The sequence below is a fragment of the Cinclus cinclus genome, chromosome 1 (assembly GCF_963662255.1).
Source record: "Cinclus cinclus chromosome 1, bCinCin1.1, whole genome shotgun sequence".
In the NCBI taxonomy this organism is placed as follows: Eukaryota; Metazoa; Chordata; class Aves; order Passeriformes; family Cinclidae; genus Cinclus; species Cinclus cinclus.
The window spans coordinates 114,498,417-114,521,969 of record NC_085046.1 but is presented as its reverse complement, the minus strand read 5'-3'; the positions used below and the strand labels follow the sequence as shown (position 1 = coordinate 114,521,969).

Sequence of the window (23,553 nt, the reverse complement as noted above, 5' to 3'; positions counted from 1 at the left end):
ATAATTCAGTAGTATTAAGGTTACAGCTAGTAAACAATATGAATGGTTTTGGTTTTTCTTTTTCTAGAACAGACAATCAAAATTCTTGTCTCAGCACCTAGTAAGTTACTAAGAATTCCATGAAATAAATACCAATTTCATGGCCCAGCTTAAAAAATCCCTTCTATTCAAACTTCAACTAGAAACATCATATTAAAAAAATGACTCATGGTTATTGCCACTTGTCAGTTCTTACTCATTAGTTTTTAAATGGTCTAAGAACTCACAAAATTAACCTGGACTGCGGAAGGCTTATAAACATAAAATGGTAGCTCTTCCAGAATAATTCCTGAAGATTTTTTTTTTCCAATTCCACAGTTAAGAATTTCTCTCTTGGTTTATCTTAAGGCAGTGTGGAATAACAAAACTATCTTCTCATACCCCTGAAAAAGAGCTAAACCACATAGCCTGTAGATCACATATTTACTTCCAGAGCCAACAGCTCCCAGTGAATGGAAAAGAACCCTCCCCATTTCTCAGTTTCAGGTTAAAAAGTTTTTAAACATAGTTTCTTTGCTTTAACCTTCGGATGTGCTTCCAGAGAGCTCTCTGATTATAGGCAGAACAAAACCATTACTAAAGGAGAGCTGCAACTAAGAACTGCAAGAAATTAGTCCATAATCTGAGCTCTTTGATGTTCAGCAGACTTTTTTTTTGAAGTTTTTTTTCTGTAATGGACATTTTGAAGATGTACAGTGATATACGTAATATCTCCAGCCCTTTGAATATGAAACATACATCAGTATTTATTAATTATGGATAAAGGCAAAGCAAGTTGCTTTTCAAAAACTAAGCCATCTTATTTTACTGTCTCAATACCAAATCCAAATAAATTTCATTTAATTAAAACAAACTGTACAGAAAGCCAGCACAACAATGAGATTTAAACAAACAAAACTGCAAACAAAAACAAAACAACACAAAAAACAACAACAAAAAAGGAAGTTGGTTTTCAAGGCAGTTTATTCCAGTAGTTCAGGTATTGAAAATTGTGCTTGAATTTCCCTTTGAGAATACCTCAACCAAATTTCCAACTTTGTACAAGCTTCTAATTTGTGTTATGTTTTTCTCTACCAAACAGTCCTCTAATACTTTCCCCCTGTGAAGTAACTGTCCTGCTTTCTGTTTTGTAAGTTACTTTTTTTGAGCTACTTTTAAGAAATTTAACTTAGGACCAAAGACTCAATGGAAATGCTCTCTTGAAAGAGAGGTCCTTAAGAAGTAGAACCAGTACCATAAACTCAAACTTGATCAAACTCACTAATAACAAACACAGGGGTTAAAATAATCTCCCAGTTACAAAGTCAATTCTGTAAACCTCAAATGGATGTAGATGGCTGTGCTGCACTGTTTTCATCTAACCCCATTCCAGGGGCAGTGCCTTCCAGGCTAAACAGAAGCAGCCCCACTTCTAATGTTTTCAGGAACCTGTTCCAGTTATACTCATCCTACAGGAACACCAGAAGCTGACTGTTTTTGGCATGCTATTGATTCAGTATTTACCACAGTCTCTTGCTGCTTAGTGTCTTGCCTGCCCAGAGAGCAGCACATGTCTATGCTGAGGCCTGCTGGCTTTAAGCACACGAGCAAGGGGGAGATACATCTGTCTCCTCTCCCTACACAGAGTAAGATAATTTAAAGACCATGGGAGCTGTAACTTAGTGCAAGCAACTAAGCAGAGAGCTAGCAAATAGCACCTCGGAGTATTTGTGTGCTCTTCCTTGCTTCATTTAATATTGGACAGATTTTCACCAAAGAACAGGAACAGCATGAGATAACTGTTAATACAGGCTAATTACACAAGTGTGTCCAGTATTTTAATTAATGCTGAATGTTTTCAAACATCAGTGTGCTGCTGAGAGAAAAAAAACCCCAGACAACCCAAAAACTAACAAGTCTGTGTTTATCCAGAATAAATGATTAGTTTTCTTAAAAGAAAGCATTCAGGTTTTGATTATTTGGCTCTTGTGTGATAAAGGATTTCTAGAAAAGTCAAGCAAGCCATAGGATTATTGCCTGTATTTAACAGAAACAAAATGGAACTCCCAAGCTTAGCAGCTTTACTGTGAGAGGAAGATCATCATCATCTACCAAGTTTTTCTCCCTTGTAGCCAGTCTTAACTGCATATCCATATAGGTCAGCATTCAAAGAACAGTTTTGTGCCAAAAAAAATGCCAAGGTGTTAGCTGTGAGTGACAATTCACAGTAATAAAAGCTATGACATAAAATTATGAGACAGAAGATTCCATAGGCTTTCAAGTACTGAGAAGCAGTGAAATATTTAAACATAAGCATTGATATATTTTCTTAGTGCTTGACAAAATAATGTCAGCTTCTGGGACCCCCAGTTACTCTCAGCTGCCATTAAACACTAAAACTTAACAGGTATTTGAAACAAGGTGACTGTGATGATATGTAGTTGTAGGTTTTGGCTTAAGAGGGAAAACACCTAACAATTTAGTTAACCCCTTTTCTTCATATGTCACTGCTTAATCAATTACTTCTTCAGAAGTAATAAGCACTGTAACTTTACCTACATTCTGAACTGAAATTTGCCCAAACCACAGACTGCCCAAAATCGATATCACAAACTTTGGCCTCGCATTCATATAGAGAATTGTTAGTAAATTGCATATAAAAATACATGCATAGGACATGATAACTCTTTTATGTTTAGGCTTAAATATTTGGCATAAAACAGTCACCACTTTATCACAATGTATATTTGGAATAACACAAGAAGTCTTGTCTGTGATCTTAAACATAAAACTTTAATTACTTAGCACATGAAACGAATTATGATTAAAATCATGCAGATATTCAGACTGCAAAACAAAATACTTGAAATACAATTGCATGTTTGAAATCTACTCAGTCAAATATCTACTTTGAGGTAAAAATGTAAGAATACTTAGCAATTATAACCTTAACATAAATAAAAAGTATTGATACTTTCAGAACAAAATAAACACGGAAAACAGCAATTTTTAACACATTGGTACAAGAGATACAGCCCACCTACTCTCCTTCAGAGTATGATCCACTCATCTGATATAAATCCAAAAATACTAAAAAACCCTGCATATTATTAAAGCACAGTAGTCAGTTTCCCCCACCATAAGACTCCTAACTGCTTACTGCATGGTTGGGGCAAAGTTCTTGAAAAAATACATAATTTCAAAAATGAAGGGGTTTAATTACACAGCTTCCAAACAAGCATAGTTTGAAAGCTGCACAACCAAATCCCCAGGGAAAACTACAAAATGCCCTAGGTCAAAATTCCAAATATAAACAACTGAAATTCAGGTCAAAAATACATGACCGATTAAAATTTTTAAGCTATCACTTGCATGCACAAAAGTAGACCAGTTCTGTGTTTTTGCTGGGGTTGTTTAAGTAACTGTTTGTGTAAAGAATCATGTTGCTGCCCAGGGTCCAACTGCATATTCAGATTCAAAATAACCACAGGCCTCCTCTAAATCACATGACTTCCCCAAGATGATAGTGTTCTCTCAGATTTCTCTAACTTTCAAGAAAAAAAAAAATCATATTTATTTTCATCACAAGTACTACAACTAGAATACAAGTAAGAACATTCTATTATAGTCTGCAACAGCTGAGGTTTGCATCTCCTGAACTGATACACTCGTAAGAGCAACAATACAAAGAAAATGACATGAAAACTGGAATATAAATATTATACTACACCACAAAACACTGAAAATAGAACTTACAAAAATTATATTAGGGCATTAATTATCTGTAAACCTATTAAAAAAGAACACCTTAATATTAATACAATTTGCAAGGTAAACATAACCTACAGTCTAAGTTTTCAAATGGCTGTTTGTCAATGCAGCATAGAACATTTCCATAGTGCAAATCTTACCAACTGTATGAAAGATAATGTCCCCTTCAGAAAAATGCTCTTTTCCCCACCCCCCTCAAAACAATGAGTCATAAAGTCCTATCTCATTTCACATTTAGTATAAGATGTGGTTTGAAACATTCTAACATACAGAACCTTAACACTGAAAAAAGGCTGAATAATGCTGAGAAATTGAAATAAAGAAGTTGGATATGTTATAGCTGGAAGACATGAAATCCAAAAATATGATCCCTGGAAAAGAAGAAATAAAAAGACACTGATATCACCTTTCTTTCATCTGTTGGAAACATACTGTATGACAGTACAGCAGGGTCCCTATACTGTACAACAACCACAAGATTACTTTAATTGCTGAAGAATCACAGTGTTAAGTATATCTGCTTCTTGTAGTGTCAGGCTTTCATCTGTAAGCTCTTTATTTGGAAAGGTAGTCACAAGTACAAAATCCGTTGTTGCAAAAGCCGGACGGGACTGGATAATGAAATCTCGAATATGCTTAATCCTGTGAAAGGGATATGGACATGAAAACTCTCTATGATTCCATCTGACATATATCTCTGAACATTAAGATGATCAGAGAACACAAAACCATCAAGCAGACTAAACCACTAAGTAAGTTCTAGATTTCACATTTCTCTTTGATCCAGGTGACTAATGATTGTAGCCTACAATTCTTTGGTTCTTGCATTAAAAAAAAACCCTGAAAAATTATAGTGAATGTTGCTTGTTTTCTTAAATAACAGAAACAAAGTTTGTAACATGGAAGTATATTGATACCTAACACAGGAAGTCAAGTAATTTCAACATCATTGTCAAAAGTTTCATTATTAATATTAGCATAATCCAAAAAGGTGAAATTATTAATGGAAGAAAGAATCTTAAAATATATGGTCACAGTGAAGAGAAAGCAGAGAGGAATTATTAATTTACTTCAATTGAAAGAGGTTTCCCCTACTTTCACCTGGCAGTGAACTTCTGAACAGGAGTTAATAAAACAGTCACATAAGCAGTATAACAAGAATAATTTAATTTTATGAGACATGGATTAAAAAATAGAATTTTAGAGATAAAATCCTGAAATTTGAGGTTTTTCTATCAAGACATTAAGCTGAGAATAAATCTGTGAAGATCTTTTGTAATTAATAAGTTGGCAAATTTACTGTAGCCAAATAAGCAGGGATTTCAGCTTTCTATCAGTCTTCAAGGCCTACGACATAAGTAACACACTTTAGCAGCTGATTTTGATCATATATAAAGATAATTATAAAGATTCACAGTGAAGAAAAAGTTAATAATAATTAAACAAGCTCCTATCTGTAACAACCTCGATTGTGTTGACATTACTGGCAAGTTGACCACTTCTACCCTTCCATGCAGACAGAAGAAGACACAACTCAGCTACAGAGGCTCCCAATAAGCCCCACAGTCTCAGTCACGTCTCTTGTCACGTCTCAGCAGAGGCTGTGAAGAAAGGATCCAGCCTGTACTCTAAGGGTACCAGGATCTCAGGATATTATCTGATCTGAACTATCAAAAAATACTGATGTCTCTTCCTCCTTACTGGCATCTCAGCTAAAATTTCCTCACTGTGCTCTGCCTATACTGTCAGGTAAAGAAAGCTACACTTTGTCCTTGTTCTGAGCCGGGAGGAAAAAATGGAAACAGATGAGTTCTCCACGTAACAATATTAAGATGGAATTGGGAACATGCTAACGCCATCTCCAAGTCAGGATTCAAGCTGCAGCCATGTTCTAACACAACTGTACATATTTCAAATTAAGGCTGGCTTTAACAGGGCTTAAGCACGGGTGGAACTGCTTCCCAAATCTCTGCCCAAATATCTCGCAGCAGGGGAGAGCAGAGCTTTGCAGAACCTTGCACTAACATAACCTCATGGGGTTGGCCAACACCGCTTGTGGCACTGCCCCAACATCAACAAAATTGGTGCCAAGCTCTAATCAGCAAAGCTACTAAAAAATCTAAAACCTCTATCAAGTTCACACACTGCCAATTCTTAGGAGATGACCATCCAAAACAGAAGTTGGTTCTCAGTATTATGTCCACCCATATGCTGGAATTGTCAATGAGCATGAAGTGTCTATACACCTTTCTGCATATGGGCTGCAGTCTACACTTACAGCCCACGTCATGTTTTGTCACCACCTCAAGTATAACAAGGTAGAAAGCTGAAATTCTTGAATATGGGCCACAGGATTTCTCTGCCCATAGTGTGGACAATATTCCAATTGAGACTATACTCCACACATAGCAATAAAGCACTTTCACAGTGTTTCTCAAGTTATCCACCTGGTCCTCCCAAGGAGGGCCCAGAGCTGGGATGACTGCATAGTGGGGCTATACAGATTTCAGCTGTCCTGGGAACAGTTATGGCTGCTAATATGACCTTTAAAAAAAAAAAAAAAACAAAAACAAAGGACATAATTGGTTATAAAAGTTTGTACAGAAATTGCAGTTATCAGATACATTGTGTTTCCAAGTACAGAATTTTTGACAGTCAGTTTATCATATATCCATGTCATGAAAGTGACACAGACCTGTACATTTCAGCAAGGCTGCTATTTCCCCCTTTTTGACGTCTTGCTGAGACTCATTTCATGACAAAACACAAACTTATTGAAATAGTTACTTTTACTTGCATTGATGCAGAATCAATTTACCTGTGTGTTTGATTGAATCTTTGTATTAACCGGCTTCCATCTGCTAATCTGATTTGAATTTTAGTTGCTGGCATGGAATCATCAATCAGAACAGGTGAATTAAGAATGGATTTCTCCTCCTCCTCCGGGGAAGAAGGTGTGCTGACTATTTCAGGTGTAAGGCTATAGGATTGGAGAAAAAACCAAATCAGATGTTACTAATGGAACCATGACAAAGTAATCTGAAATTTTCAGTCACAGGAATGACACAGCATATGAATACAGAGCACAGAACAGATCTAGCTTTTTTCACCTTCCAAGTTTTTGACCTTCGCCACTGAAAGCTTTGAATCTCAGTCTGGGCTTCACATATTCCTGTTCCTGGTGATCTTCCATATCCAAATTTACCTGGCCACCATGAACAAGTCGCTGCAGTTCCAAAGGAATTTCCCTTAATTACAAAAATAATACATTACAATAATTACACTTTCAATCATATTTTGAACTGCAAAAAGAAATAATTCTAAAAGTACATGCACAGTATAAGTCAATACTAACATTACGTATACTTTGAAAGTCACTTTCAATTGTTTTATGAATTGATTTCATCCTAAAGTAAGAAAAAAAATTCAGTGAACTAACAGTCAAAATGTAGACTATACTGAATCTAGCTGAATCAAAGAACGAGCTAGGAAAAAAAATGTCAATATAAAACCTGTGGCAACAAGTACCATTCAGAGTTAAACCATTAAAGGAACCAAAGTATTCCAAATTTTTAAATGTCTCATGCATCTGGTGACAAATACAGACTATATTTTAAAGTTTCAGGCAAAAAAAAAGTCCGGAAGTTTTAATAAGTGTGTGGAGAATAGATTTTTCTTTGTTTCAAAGACGTACCTCAAAAAAGTTGCCATTTTAACTTACCCTCTTTTAACAGACTCAAGAAATTGGGCATTTGTTGGATCTGAATAGGATCTCAACTCGCCATCATCTAAACTGAATCCATTCCTCCACAGTTTCAGCAAAATTTGAACCTGTGAAGCAAAACAAGTAAAAATAGACTGAAGAAAGACAAGGCAGTACAATTTCATACAGACTAGTTATAGAAATGTTGATCTATACTAAACAGATTTTGTACAAGACCACAAACAAGAAGGCAAATGACAAAATAAGAACAATACATTGCACTGTAACTGTCATTGCTATTTTTGAAAAAGCCCAGTAGTTATAGACTACTATCTTCCTCTAGACCACTTTCCTACCTCAAGAAAAAGAATCTCTTAAAACTGCTATCCATGACATAAAGTATGATACAGTGAAGGTGGGAGTGATCTTTAGTGTTCCAATTACTTTCAAAAGCAGTGAACATTTTTTTTGAGAAGTTAAGAAATTAACCCATAAAATTACAAATCACTTCTGATACATCAGTTGCAGCAAAACCTACACTTTCCTCAAACTATTACATGCTGAGTTCCAACAAAGCTGAAAGTTTCATAGCTCCATTCAGTTCAAATGCTAAGAATCCTGGAAACCAGACTCCTTTGCACCCTTCTTATTTTGCTACATACTACACAAAAGGTCCAGCCAGGGCCTTCCAGATTCAAGACCTGCACCTCTTCTCCTTCTAAGTGCTTTGCCGTCCAGCAAAACTAGGCTTCTCCAGCCAGTATAACTGCCTTAGAAAACTATTTTTGCTCCCAGTTATGGAAAGCCCACTCCAACAAGATTGTGGTTGGGTACAGCTGGCTGTTACTTGGAGTAGGATTACTGAAGACTAGAAGGCAGCAGCTCCTTGTGTGGCACGACAGCACCCTCTAGCCAGAACCACATCCTTCGGCCTTAGTATTTGCTTCTAGACAAGCTGAAAATCTGCTTTAGCCATTCACAAAAATAGCAAAGTACAGAGAACTTCGTTTCTCCCCACCCTCTCCTTCCCATCATGCTTTTCAAGTGATAGGAAAGAAAGGGCCTTTAACCTGCTGCTTCACCTTCCCTAGAATACATCCATGCCCTCCAGCTTGAGATGGCTGCTTTGCAAGTTACAAGAGCAAATCCCTAAAAAGATTAAAATATTAGCATAGCTAAGAGAATCCAGGACAACACCTGGTAGAAAGTAACTGAAAAGGAGGTGTGCTAAGAATTTTAAAGGAATTTACATCTGACAGTTCCACAATGGAGGCCTCAGGGGTATACAATAAACATCTCTTCTGAAACTTGAACAATTTCTACTGAACATGTAGCTAATATTCAGATACTATTTTTTCCTCATAAAAATAGTTACAACAATACTGGCATTTCAAGCTGTAAACACAATTAAGCAGGCCTCTGTTGGAGGTTTTGCTTTCTGCTATGAATTTTACTTACATCCTGATTTTCTCCATATATGTATTCAGAGTGTTTTTGTGATGAGTCACCCAATCTGTATCCACCACCAGAAAATGACTGAAAAAAACAAAGAAAGGTTTACAAAATAATTACCTGAAACAGTTAATTAAAATTCTTACCTAGTTAAAAAAAAAAAGGAAAAGGTAAAAAGCCATCCACAAGCTTGCTTCTGTGATAAAAAGCAAATACTGTTCTATCATGTATTTTCAAAGTGGAAAATTCCATCTAGCAGACATAGGCTAAGAAACTTTGTGACACATTTCAGCTACTGCTCTATACACTTCCAAACATATGACTCATAGAATACTTCAGGCTGGAAGAGATCTTTAAAGGTTACAAACTTGAATGTTTCCAGGAATGGTGCATGCATCACCTCCCTGAGCAACCTGTTCCAGTGTTTTACCACACTCATTGTAAAAAATGTCTCTCATATACCTAGTGTGAATCTACCCTCTTTTAGTCTAAAACCTTTACCCCTTGTCCTACCAAAACAGGGCCTGCTAAAAAGTCTATCCCCATCTTTCTCATAGATCTCCCTTTAATCCTGGAAGGCTGCAATAAGGTCTTCCCAGACCTTTGTCTCCTCCAGGCTGAACAACCCCAACTCTCGTAGCCTTTCCTCATAGGAGAGCTGCTCCATCCCTCTGATTATTTTTGTGGCTTTCCTCTGGACTCGCTCTAACACGTCCATATGGCCCTCTTGTGCTGTGGATACCAGAGCTGGATATATCACTCCACGCAGGCTTTCACCAGAGTGGAATAGAGGGGCAGCATTCCCCTTCTCACCCTGATGCCCATGCCTCTTGTGATGCAGCCCAAGGACATGTCTGGCTTTCCTGCATCTGGCTTTGTTGACCTCATGAGGTTCCCATGAGCCCACTTCTTAAGCTTATCCAGATCTCTCTGGATGGCATCCAAGACCTCAGGCACTTCAATTGCAACACTCAGCCTGGTGTCACCTGCAGACTTGCTAAGGGTGTGCTCGACCCCACTGTCTGTGTTACTGATGAAGACATTAAATAGCACTGGTCCCTCTGCAGATACCTTGTCACTAACCTCCATCTGGACACTGAACTGTTGACCACAACTCTCTAGGAGCAATTCTAAGATTTGGGATGCAAAGGTTTTGGGTAAACTTTGGGATGCAAATTTAGTCTGGTTTCTTATTAAATCAATTGTAATTTTAAAAAAAGCACATTATTCCAGTTCACTATGATTTCTAATTATTTCCTCTGAAATTGAGTCAGTTCTTTATATTCTAGAGCAATGTTGGGGGTTGGCTCTTTCCCTTTTCCCTCTGTGGAATTTTCCCCATTGTCATGCTAAGATACCTGTTGACTGGGCCCTGGTGACAAGGGGGAGGGGAGAGAGGAGGGAAACCCCACGAGATTCAAACAGCCAGAAGAGCAGACGGAAGGCTCTGGCTCGGTCCCATTTCCCCCGCGGAGTTCGGACGAGAAGGACAATCGCTGCCTGTGTCCCATCCCTGCCATCCCAGCGCCGGGAGCCATCCTCACTGCTGTCAGACCCTGCCCTGCTGTCTTCTCGCTGTAACCTGCCTTCATCCAGCACTCTGCTAAGCAGCAGGACCCACACCGTGAGCAGAGGGCTCTCTCTCCATCTCTCTCTCCCCCTGGGACAGCTCTGCCACCACCCCCAGCCCTCCTGCAGCTCTGCGGGACCCGCCCGCCCCCAGCACCGGGAACTGCAGCTCAGGGAAAAGGTGCCTGCAGCCAAAAAACACTGGGACTGAGTTACTGTTCTGTTTGTGGGTAATTTCATAGCTGTTGATGTTCTTGTTTGTCTTGTTAGTTATATTAGTAAAGAACTTATTCCTACCCCCATATCTTTGCCTGAGAGCTCCCTTAATTTCAAAATCATAATAATCTGTAGGAAGGAAGGATCACATTTTTCAGTTCAAAGGGAGGCTTCTGCTTTCCTTAGCAAACACCTGTCTTTCAAACTAGGACAAGCAAGCTGTTTGAACACAGACAATATAAAACTGTGTTGAGCAAATTTGCCATTTTCAAATCACAGAAAGTGGTACTTCTCCTGTGGTTTGATGAATTTCAGAGACACAAACGTAAAGAGAGATCACCACACTTCTAAACTTTTACCTTGGCTTTACTGAAATCACCAGATGCTCTTGAGGCTTCATCTAATGGGACAGCTCCGTGTTCTTTTGCTTCCTTGAAGAGCTCGGCAACAATTTTACTCGGATTATTAGAAGCCCCAGAAATCTGTAATCCTCTATATTCTGAGTCACCTGAATAAAATCTTTAGAGTAGTAATGCACATAAGCAACAATGGTTTAAATAACAAGCACAGTTTTTCCTCTTTCCATCAAAAGAAAAAAACCTAATAAACAAAGAAAAAAATCTGGCACAAAACCTTGTCTTCCTGATACATGTTTCACTTGGTTCTGACCTCAGCAATATAAGCAACACTATACCAAAGAGATTTGACTAACAAAGAAGCAAAATGCCTTCTGGAACAGATCCCAAAGATCAAAGGGAAGGCCTTAAGTTTTAAGTGAGCACAGTCCTGATGGAGCTGGGCATCTCATATGGCTGTCACCTACACCCAGAAAGACTGATTTCCTCAGGGGTGTCCTTGTGCATAGGACTATAAATTCACAGCTAACACCACCTTAGCAGAACAAATATAAAACTGTTCTTGGAAAACCTGAACAGTGCCACAATTTGATTTTATAAATTCAAAGGTCTAGCATACTTCCATTCCCAACAGTATAAGAAATGGAAATTTTTTAATAACTATAATCAATTTTTCAAGGCATTTTAAAACCTGCAGAAATTATTGTGAAAACTAATTTGTGGATTTTTTTCCTTCACAGCATCATTATAAGCTCTTGAAGACAAAATGTTAAACAACAAATAATTCAGTTCAACACTGTATCTGTTTGATAATGAAGATCAAGATATTCCTCGACAATTATCTCTAAAAACTATTGGAATTGATGCTGTAAAAAAATCTGTATGCAAATCAAAATCTGGCAAACTTGAATGTTTCACTTTTGATTACAGGAAGAATTAATAACTAATAATTGGCAAATCAATTAATCCATGTGAAACTGTCTCTCAGACCAATGCCTTCACAATGTGTTGATTCCATCATATTTTAAAATTACCAGAAGAGAGTATTGGGTATGAGGGTACTGTACAATCACAATGTTTTAATAATGTCACATAATTGTCAATCCCTGAATAACGTGTCTCCTTTGTACATAAATCTGTGTTTAATACCCCAACTACCATTTATATGGAAAATCTTTAATTATTAGATTTAAAAGAATGATAGTGGTAAGGATATGAAACAAGAATTCTTAACAGAATTTGTATTCAAGAAAGGAAGTACTCATATTTGAGCAATAGATTCACAGAAAAATTCAAGATAATCAGAAAGAGAAAAAAAGTTTTGAAGTACAAGTGTAAGTTACAACCTTTACAACCATACAGGTTAAGACATCTACAGGTCCTACACCACTCCAGCCAGATTCTGCTAAATATAATTTTACAACAACAGTGTCCAGTTAGCACTCTAATAAGTTCCCAAGCTCTTTGCAGCACAGACCTAGCTCACACGCATTTTGAAAGAACATGAGGGAACAAAGTGTGAATGCGACACAAACCCCAATTACTTCCACAATTGCTAAATTATTTTTTTGTTTTGCTTTAAAAATACCTTTGGTTTTCTTTGTCATCACTCATGCTTCTCTCCGGTTTTCTCAGCCTTTTAAGTGAATCCAGTTTAAGACTGCCAAGAGAATAAAAGAAAACATTTGACTATGACAGGCACATAAACTTAGTATTTAGCTTCTGAAACTTCTTCTTTTTCAAAAACTAAGAATATCGAGTTGTGTTTTCTGTTTTTTGGGGTTTTGTTTGGTTGCTTGGTTTTTTGGGTTTGTTTTGGTTTGGGGTTTTTTTTGCTGAAGTACACGGCCAGGAATGCTTCTGAGTGAACAAGGAGGAAAGGGCACATGTATGGCAGAGGCATTTTGAATTAACAGTTGGACAGGATGGTCACTATAGGTCTATTTTAACAGAACTATTTTTTATAGCATAGAAGAAGAGCACTGTTTCCATGCAATTAATGCACTGCTCTCATCTGAGAGTAAACTGAAGTCACTTATTAACCTCCTTCTCACACAGATTCCAGTAGGACTACCAACAAATAACAAGTATTTGCCATCTATCACTGAAGAATTCGAGATACTGTATTGCAGCTTTTCCTTTGGCTGGGAGTGGGAAGTTATAACTTAATGAGATGTATTGGTAAATGGAGTGGTTTGCTTTACTTGTTTGTAAACTTAGTTCTATGTAGCTGGTTAATCACCTTAGGTGGTTTCATCGAAAGAAACAAAAAAACCTCAACCCCCCCATACTTCCAAGTGTTGCATACTCTGCTGAAGTCTCTCTTCCTGAAGAAAGCTCCTGAAGTTCATTTGCAGTGAACTTGAAGCATAATTGGTGACTAAGATCTTTTCTTTTGCTTGACTTTCTTTAATAGAGATCCACATTGGTGGCAGTGATTCAAAAATAAGTGACATACAAGACTTGTTATGACATCACTGTCAGTAGTTTTATAAATATTTATTTTCTTTAAATTATTTTTTAAAAATGAATTAAAAACTGATACTTTTACAAAAAAATCCAAGACTATGCTGAATCTTCAAATGTTATGTGAAGTGCAAGAACTACAGTTTAGCAGTGTTTTAGCAAAAGCTGGACTGAAATATAGATATGCATCTTTCCTTCCACCTGCCCAACCCAGACAAATTCATTAAGATGTCCTTCTTATTTCTGTCACCCCATAGGAACCTACTAAGGAACTCACTAATAATTTTTAGAATCACTATTTGTCTCATCAGGCATTGCCATAAATACAACACTGAAAGCAGCTCACTTGCCACGTTTCACACAAGCTGCCAGTTTAATGAATTCTGAAGAAGCAAAGAACTGCAGTAATTTTCTGATACAGCAGATTTCCAAATTATGTCTGTGTAAAAAAAAAAAAAAAAGCAACACAGCATTTTGCTTACAGCATCTCACATGAAGTGGGTTTAAAGGGTTTTGGAATACCTGGAATACCAACTGGTAAAAAGGCTCCTAAATAAATTTTAAAAGCATTCTGAGAAGACAGACAACACATTATGGTAGGGATTCACAATTTTTGATTATAAATTGCCATAGATTGCTTTTAATACAAGAAGGGGGTCAAGCAGGAATTACAAAGTTTTGTGAGCTAATAAAACACCTATCCACACATGTCAGAAAAACAAAACACATCTTACCTCTGTGACACCTTTGGATTACTGATCTTTGCAGCTGTTGGCTTGTCAGAATACAATGACTGTCTTTTAGCTTCATCTTCATATAACTCTGCCAAGGCCAGCTGTAGGAAACAGAACTCTTTTTGTAAGTCTGTAACTCTAGAACTACATCTAGAATAGAAATAAGACAAAAATTAACATGAAATATGCATCTCTACAGAAAATTAGAAACATCAACATGAGGAATCCAAACTAAAATTCAATTTCCTTCGTGCTTTATGATAAAAACCCAAACTACACAATGTTTAAATGCCATTATGACTTGGAACTTGTACTCCGCTATCCTTTGGTTTCCACAGCTTCACTGGCTACGTAAAACTTACATTAGATTCAGAGTAACAAGAGTAAATACACACAGAGGTATTAAGCATCAGCTTAATATCTTAATGGTAACAAACTGAAATACAGCAGCAACCTAACCCTCTGATAGAAGAAAATAATAAATTTTGCAAACATTTTACATAGAACTGTAAAAAATGTAATTCAAAAAAGCCTGTACTGGGATGAAGAACAAATTCAACCTTGGCTTGAATTCAAGACATCTCTCCACAAATACTGACACAAACCCCAACAGCTTTTTCACAAAGATTCCCAAAATGCTGCCATATCACTGGCAAGTTCATTCTTAGAAAGTTATGCAAGGGACCTGCAATGTCATTTCAGCAATCTTTCTTTTGTCCTGAATAAGACTCTACTTTGTCAGATCATCCTTAGTTTTGTCCCCAAACCACTCTGCTCACACTATGTGACTGACATTGGCATTTTATCATACACACCAGAAAAGGTACTAGGCTACAATTTCATTACAGTTTTATGTAGAGGGGATACACATTAAAATAAAATGAAACATCATCTGTCCTTGAAAACACACTGCACGAGCACAGAATATTAATCCCATATTATTTGTGTTGTTTTGATAATATTATGAGGCATTTTTCTGCAGGGAAAAATTAAATATGAGGAATTATATCCACTAAGAAAATTAAATTAAGAAAAGAGAGCCCAAAAGCCTGCTGAAGACCTCTATTCCATCTGAGAATAGTAGAAAATATGTTTCAGATACATAAAGCTGATGGGTAAATCATAGAAAATATACCCTGTACCATCCCAATCCAAGGACTGAGGGATGCTGAGAGAGCACAGAAGGGCATGGCCAGCTTTTGTGCTTTCCCCATGCTCCGTCTCATATTGTGGCACCACAAAACAAGCACAGACCCAGGAGAGTAGGTACTTCCTTGGGGTTTAACACTTACTGTATCGGTAAGTATCCAGCCAAAATGCCAGTCTGCTTCAGCTAAGACCTTATGAACCAAGGTATCAAGACAGACTTTATCAGTGTTACATATTGTAACAATAAAAAAAAACAATCCCAGAGAACAACACATCAGTAACACTGTTAGAGAAGGCTCTAGAGAGATCTCACTGAGGCCTTTCTGTACGTAAAGGGAACTCAACAAAAAAAGAGGGAGAACGACTTCTTACACGGGCAGGTACTGATGGGACACGGCAGAATGGTTTTAAACTACAAGAGGAGAGATTTAGATTAGGTATTAGGAAGAAATTCTTTACTCAGAGGTTAGTGAGGCATCGGAACAGATTTCCCAGGGAAGCTGTGAATGCCCTATTCCTGGGGGTGTCCAAGGCCAGGTTGGATGGGGCTCTGAGCAGCCTGGTCTACTGGAAGTCATCCCTGCCCATGGCAGACAGGCTAGAACTAGATGATCTGCAAGATCCCTTCCAACTCAAAGCATCCTATGGTTGCAGCAAAACTAATCTTAAGAAGAACCTATGAAAATTCCAAACAGTAATCAAGAAAAAAAACTATAACCATCTTTCTCTGTTAATTATGAATAATTAAGTAGAACAGGGGCAGTTTCAGTTACTAAGTTTCACCTGTTTTCCAATCAATTTCTTGCTAAAAGATTTTGAACCTTCAAAAAGTGACAAATCACATGCAAAAAAAGGAACCCTGCTAAAAGGGTTTGTAATTAAGCATTTAAGTACCAATGTTGAATTACATTTGCGATCACATTCTACTTTTCCCACATACACCTGGGAAAAGATCTTGTCCTTAGTCTTACATCACATCTGCAGAGACTGACATTTTCATGCGGGATAAGACATTCTTATCAAGTAATCAGGAAAAGCAATGGCACTGCATTCACGGACAGTTAAAACCCAACTAGTGAAGTGTCGGGAGAGTCCTTCCCGTTCCCCGGAGAACTGAGCACACGCCGTTTCCTAAAGGGCCTAGTGCTCTTCCAGAGGCGTCCTCCCCTTCCCAGCCTCACGAGCGACGTGGGAGCTGAAGGAAGAAAAGCCGGCTGGGCTCAGAGGGCACGTCGGGGCAGCCCCGGCGGGGACCCGCACACCGCCCGCTCTCCTCAGGGGGGGCCCAAGGGAAGGCCTGGGGCGCCCCCGAGGGGACGCGGCGCTCCGCCCGGCCCTGCCCTGCCCTGGGAGCGGGGCGGCACCTCCGCCCTCTCACCTGCAAATCCCGGGCGCTGGGCGGGCGGCCGCCGCTCCGGGGCTGCCGATCCCTGCGGCCGCCGGCGGCCGGAGCCGCGGGCACATCCCCGTCCGGCTGCGCGGGCGCTGCCCCGCCGTCCGCCATCTTGTGGGGGCGGTGGCGAGAGCCGGGCGGGGCGGGGCCCGCGCCGCCGGAGCGGCCGCCATGGCAACGGGAGGGGCCGAGCGGTGCCCGCCGTGCCGGGCCCGGGCCCGCTGGAGGAGCAGGCCGGCACCCCGACCGTCAGGGCCTTACAGTGCTTGTGCACTTGTGCAAACAAAGCCATCAGCATTCATTCGAGGCGAACTGCGTAGCTTGTCTGCCACTGCTCAAAGCCCTGCTTGCTGGCTGTGTGTGTTGCTTCTCATGCTGCTTAGTCTGCAGGTGCAGTTCTTCCCTCTGTTTGAGTCTGGGGTCCATTTGGAGTCGGTGGTCAAAGAGTTGGTGGTTGCGGTCACCCACTGCCGGAATTACCTATCACAGAATCAACTAGGCTGGAACAGACCTCTGAAATCATCTAGTACAAGCTATGACCAAACACCACCATATCAACTAGATCAAGGCACTGAGTGCCCCATCCAGCCCTTCCTTAAATACCTCCAGGGACGGTGATTCTGCCACATCCCTGGGCAGCCCATTTCAATGTCTTACCCCAAATTCTGTGAAGAAATTCTTCCTAATGTCTGACCTAATACTCCCCTGGCTCAGCTTAAAGATTATGTTGTCTCCTCCTGTTGCTGGGGAGAAGTGGCCAACTCCCACCTGGCTACAGCCACCTTTCAGAGAGTTGTAGAGAGTCATAAGGTCATCCCTGAGAGTTCTTTTCTTCAGTCTAAACAATCCCAGCTCCCTCAGCTGCTCCTCACAGGACTTGTGCTCCAGACCCTTCACCAGCTTCGTTGCCCTCTTCTGGATCCTTTTCCCCAGCTACTGCTCAGTTCTGCCAACTTCACTCCTGGAGTCCTTTGTCCAGACAGACTTTTCATCTTGGGATTGTCTTCTCTTTTCCTTAAAACAGCTCCTTTTCCTTAAAATTTAGCATGATGCCCATTATTTTATGGGGTGTCCCTGCGGTCCTTCAGGTACCTGAACACAGCTGTTCTGTGTGCCTTTCAAACTCTTTGTGTACCTCCAGCCTGCTCACTGGTGAGGCAGGGTGAGAAGCAGAAAAGAGGCTGTGTAAGCCCTGCTCAACGTTAGTCAAAGCAGCATTGTATTACCAACGCTGGTTTTCAGTCACAAATCCAAAGCACAGCATTTATGGAAAATTCACTCCAGCCTAGACAGGATGAAGAACTCTTGACTGTGACCAGAAAGCTGATCTGCAGTACTGTGAAGCTGTAGCTGGAATAGCCAGCTATCCATCCTCACTTTTCTCTAGGGCTGTTCAGCTCAAACACCTGCTGCTTTCTAATCAATCTCTCTAGACCCTGTTGACGCTGTTGACACTGGACTGCAGTCCAGAAACACTGGTAATGGTGGCAAATGGAGCTGGGATTTCATAGACCCATTTAAGCTGAACTATTATACTGTGCACTTCATGCCTTCAAAGTCAGCCAAACACTCAGTGAAAATGCAGACAGAGCAGTCTGTCCCAGCCCACAAACAGCACACGAAAATACGTGATCTGGTAGCTAGATCCATCTCAAGGGTCGATGGTGACGTTGGTGTCACTGGTATCTACACTGGTGACAATATTGTCCTTATGGAGTATGTAGATATGAATGATAGGGGTTTTTTCTGCAGGGCTATATTGTGTGCTTGACAAAGAAGAATGGCACCACTGAGGAGTTATATTTTATGTATACATATTTATATAACATTGCATATATAATACATTTCATGCAGCTCCCACATTCTGAACTTTATGTGTCGATGATGCATGCTTGCAAACAGCTCTTTGCTTGATTTAGGAAAAAAGGAACCTGAACAGAAATAGGATCTTCCCTCAGCTGACTCCTGTACTTGAAGCATTCATATGAGGACTATGCCAAGCACAAAGCTTTAGTCATGTTATTTCATTCAGCCTTCCTTGGGTTGATAGATGGTGTGCAGCTGCTGTCTAAGTCAAAATGTCCTGTGGTGATGCAGACTGAATTAGCAGAGAGGATGTCTAAACTGTAAACACTTTAAAAGCCAAATAATTTTATTATAAAATCAGAGTTTTTTATAATTCGGTGTACCATATTTTGACAGGCATCTTTTCCCTAAACATTGGCATCATTCCTGTCTTTCTCTGAGATTGCCTCCTCTGCTTAAGGCTGTCAACAACATTTCAAGAGACCACCTGAATACAGATCAGCACATAATTATTTTCTCAGTGAAATTTATATTGTCACAGATATCTGGAAATTTAAATTTGTGTAACCCAAGCATCCATTTCAATTTGCATAACTTTATTCTTGTGACCAATGTTTTCTCAAGCAGCTGTAGATTTAAAACAGTTAATTACTGCCTGACAGCTCTAGTTCTTTAAATAAATCTGTATTTTTCTTTATGTCTAGAGTACACTTCAACTATCCTAGATATTTTCCTCCTAGAGACTAAAACTAGCAGCATTTACAATCTTCTTTTTGGCAGTCAGGGTTTGTTTCCCCTAAAAATTTCACTAGTGTCAGTGCTGTCCAGAAACAAACATTAAAACACAAGTAAAAATAAAATAATAAATAAAAAGTACATATATAAAGTGACAAAATTCTCCATACTAGAGTGTGGAGAATGCAGATAAGTAAGACAAAAACTTTTAAATGCAATTCTGAAGTCACAGTGAATTATAATATTTTCTTGATTAAAGAACTTGTATCTCTCGTACCCAAGAAGCAAATGAATAAGTGCTGACATAGTATTTGTATTTAAATTAATTTGCTTGTTTTTTGCCAAAAATGCATAGTCGTTTAAAACTGTTTTTGTGACTAGTGGGCAGCAGGGAATTCCCTGTTGCTATTGCTTCTCCATGAGCTTTGGTCCCATGAAGCTTGTGCTGGAAAGGGAGGAATGCAATAAGGAGGAGGGCATCTATGCTTTGTGGGTGTGAAATAAACTGTGTTAGAGGTAAATTTCCCACAGAAAATAATTTAGGAGCAAGAAAAGGCTTGGGGTGAACACAATGGGTTGTCATGGCCTATGGTCACAATGTACCAGCTGCTTTGCAACTGATAACATTGTATGATAAATTAAAAGAAATTTCTTAGGGGCTGGGAGATTCACATTTGTATTAAAAAAAAATAAAATCAGCAACAAGCACCAAAACAAATAGAACACCGTCTGTTAAAAATCTATTTTCTGATATTTCTGTTTTCTAAAGCACTATCATTCTTAAATTCAGTATGTTAAAAAAGGCCTTTTGTTGCTGTTGAGGTCTAGTGATCTGCTATTTCATCATCAAATCAACCTAGAATTACATTGGCCTAACTCTGCAATTTGTATTGGATTTTATTACAAACATTGTATTATAATAACTGCAAAAAAGCAACAGTGTCTTCATTTCCCTGCTCACTTTGGTTGGCTCCAAATATTTCATCATGGGCAGCATTTTGGGTTTTGCTGGTTATATTTATCTAGGATAATGAAAAGATTTAATAATGTGTCATGCAGTTATGGGATCTATAAATTACAGGTATTTGGCTTTTACTTGACAAGAATTGCACTTGGCAAAGTTTTCTGTCAAAGCCTAAAGAGTAGAATAAAATGGAAGATTAAGAGAGAAGAGAAACAATAAAAAAACCCCAAGCAAACAAAAAACCCCCTATCAAAACAAAAAATCTACTCCAAAACTATGGCTTCAGTTGTAGCATACAAGAGCAGAACTGAACTGCTTCCAGTTACATTGGACAAATAAGGCTGGTCACTTCAATACCTTTGAAAAGAAAGTACCAGTCATTAGGATCCCTGACAACCTTAACCTTGCAGTTGACACTGGGTGAGCAAAGGGTTCAAGAACTCAGAGGAGGCAACAAGGGGTTTAAGGCTATCAGACAAACTTTCTGCATACAATGCATGTGAAATAAAAAGTAAAGTAGATATGTTATTATATTTTTAAGGCTATCTTGAGATCAAGCCTTTCTGCTTTTCCTGCAGATGCTCTGAAAATCAGGATTTTTAAATTCATTCCGCCAGTGCTAATGTATGTTTATTTCATTTTGATGCTCCAGTACCCGTGTCCTTGCTTCCCTCAGGGGAACTAATGGGTGCAGAGACATATTACAGACAAAAATGAAGGTTTCAGAGGTTTGACAATTGCTCTGTAGTGCAGCAACTGCTGCAAACCAGATTTATGAGACTGCAGTAGGAAAGCATCTTGATGAGGAAAAGCAGGAGGGACATATTTGCATTGATGTGAGAGCAAGCCTACAGGCAGTAAGTTTTCAAAAGACCTTCCACTGCTTCTGCTGTGAGGGTAGCTGGAAAAAATAGAGCTATTAAACAGTTCAGCAGAACTAAGGAAGCCAAATACCTACAATTCTACATCCTGAATACCTTATTTCAATTTCTCCCTGTATATCTCCTCCCATTATATCTGAGTTCCAAGCCAAAATATCAGCTTCTTCCCTTCTGTCCTCCCTAAGGCCATTTTAAAACCTTCAACCTCTTCTGTAGGTACCATTAATATTTTTGTGTCCCCAGTATCCTTGCACTGCAATGGCCCATCTCCCCTGCCATGTGTCTTGGATACCTATTTGACCCCTCACTTGGATCATCTGCTGAGTCTTGTCCCAAGCTGAATGTATGGATGGCTGCCTCCCAGAAGAATGAACAGACTTCATTATCCTAATATTTCTCTTTTCCAATTAATGAATAAGAAATCTGATTTCCACTTGGGCAACTATTTGGTAGATTTGATTACCTAGCAAAAAGGAAGTATAATTTGAGTTCAATATAGAAAATTAAAAAAAGTGATATATTTTGTCAGCTAAAAATAGAAGATGCACTCAGCTGGATTGGAAAAATACTCCTGGATGTGACTGTGTTAGGTGAGATGAATCCTCCCTTAGAAATGACACAACGGGTTAATCACAGTGTGTATACAAATCTGTTCCAAGTCATTTGCGGTGCTGATAAATCCAATTTTGTTTCAGTTGCAATAATATGATGAGTTAGATAACGTGAAAAAATTATTCAAACAAGGAGTCAACTCCCTGGATCCTTCTATTGAGCAAGGTTTGTCTAAGTTAGGTTTTAAGAGGTTTGGATAAACCTCTTTTTCTGTTCTCCTTAGATGAAATAACATCAGTATAAGTTGTTCATTGGGGTCTTCAAAGAGTTTAGGAAGCAACAATCTTTATTTCTCATGTTTCCCCAGATATTCTTAGAGCTTAAATGAAATGTTAATGGAAATCTTCCTGCCAGCATTACAATGGAAAAGATGTGAGGTACCAGCAGGTGGTGCTGATACAACGAGTAAGCAGGATCCGCGGGATCAGCTTTAAAGCCAACATCTCAAAACTTTTCCTTCCAGCTGATAGTATTACCACGTCACTTTCTAATTTTAAATATTGACATCTTATTGTTGTGAAGGCTAACAGCTGTAGCTGTGTACCAATGCCACACAGGTCCAGGTTCTATATATACAGAATACAAAAAGACAATATACAGCATTCTGTTCCTCTGCTGGTTCAGGAAAACAGGTTGAAAACAGGTTAAAAACATGTTACATGACAGCCATGGAAATTCTCAGAAGTTTTGACAAAATGATACTGGTGAGCTATAGGTCAATTTGAGATGTTTTATTTACCTTCTGTATAGTTCTCACCTGCATGAATACCTTCATATTACTGCAAACATAAAGAGACGTGCCAGAAACGGTGCACTTTATGGCAGGCACTTGGAAAAGAATTTGTAGAGAAATAGTCTCTGCAGAGAATAACATCCCTATGACTTCATCTTCTTATCTGAAATGGGATAATTTACCCTGTAACTTATTCAAAGAAAAACATATTTTCCAGTGAGTCCTCCTTTCCACAAGTGTCCCATGGTTATGCTGTTGGGGAAAGCATCAGTTGTCATTGACTATTTTTTTTCTCTCCTATCTGTCAGAGCAGAACTTTACCATAAGATAAGGTGAAATTTTAGGAAACATCCGTTAAAGTTCAGGTAACACATTATAAGGAATTTAATACCAGAAAATACGAATTTGTTCTTTAATTTGCTAGTTGTAATTGCAGTGCAGGGATTTGTTAAATTTCTGTTTCTTGCAAGTAGAATTACACACAGTTGTCATGCTTACTTTTCCATTATTTGAACTGAGTGTTATAATATTTGATTAAGTCCCCAGTTCATTTTGGAAACTGCTATAATTATTTTCTGTTGTTTTTGTTTTCCCATTAAATAAAGATCCTAGTTGCAGACTAATGCTCAGAAAGACACATCTAGTAAGAAGTCCCCACATTCAACTGTGTTCTTCTTCATCTTAGGGGATGCTTATTCCTTTTGGTCTTTGTTACTTTTATTTTTTTCTTTTTTTTTTTTTTTTTTTTTTGAGAGTGGAATTAAGAATGTACCTGGGAATATGGGCAATACTTCATCTCCATTCACTTAAGCTTCTGACCTTTAAACCATTGCAAGCTCTGGAAAATCATCTACAGGCATCCTGTCCATGCAGCCTTTCCTTTCATTTCTTAGTTTTGCATTTCTCATCTTTGGCAGTTCTTTAATCTTCTCTCATTGCTGAAAGAGTAAATGGAAGCAATGAGGAGGGAAAGAAAAATTAAAGGAGGCGAATAA

General features: G+C 38.7%; 1 protein-coding gene across 2 annotated transcripts; it reads right to left on the bottom strand.

The window, feature by feature from the left end:
• Positions 1 to 3,992: 3,992 nt before the first annotated feature.
• UBXN2B (UBX domain protein 2B) lies at positions 3,993 to 16,938 on the bottom strand. 2 transcript variants are annotated; one of them, XM_062501885.1, is made up of 10 exons: positions 16,813 to 16,938; positions 14,295 to 14,386; positions 12,674 to 12,745; positions 11,089 to 11,248; positions 8,951 to 9,028; positions 7,511 to 7,620; positions 6,900 to 7,037; positions 6,608 to 6,769; positions 5,745 to 5,758; positions 4,288 to 4,473 (listed from the first exon to the last, which is right to left on the bottom strand). In XM_062501885.1, the coding sequence occupies exons 1-10, from the start codon at positions 16,936 to 16,938 to the stop codon at positions 4,361 to 4,363; spliced, it is 1,065 nt and encodes a 354-aa protein (XP_062357869.1). In that variant the 3' UTR covers positions 4,288 to 4,360. The 2 variants fall into 2 exon arrangements, with proteins under 2 accessions (XP_062357859.1, XP_062357869.1); XM_062501875.1 differs by lacking the exon at positions 5,745 to 5,758 and having other exon boundaries at positions 3,993 to 4,431.
• Between the last annotated feature and the right edge of the window lie 6,615 nt (positions 16,939 to 23,553).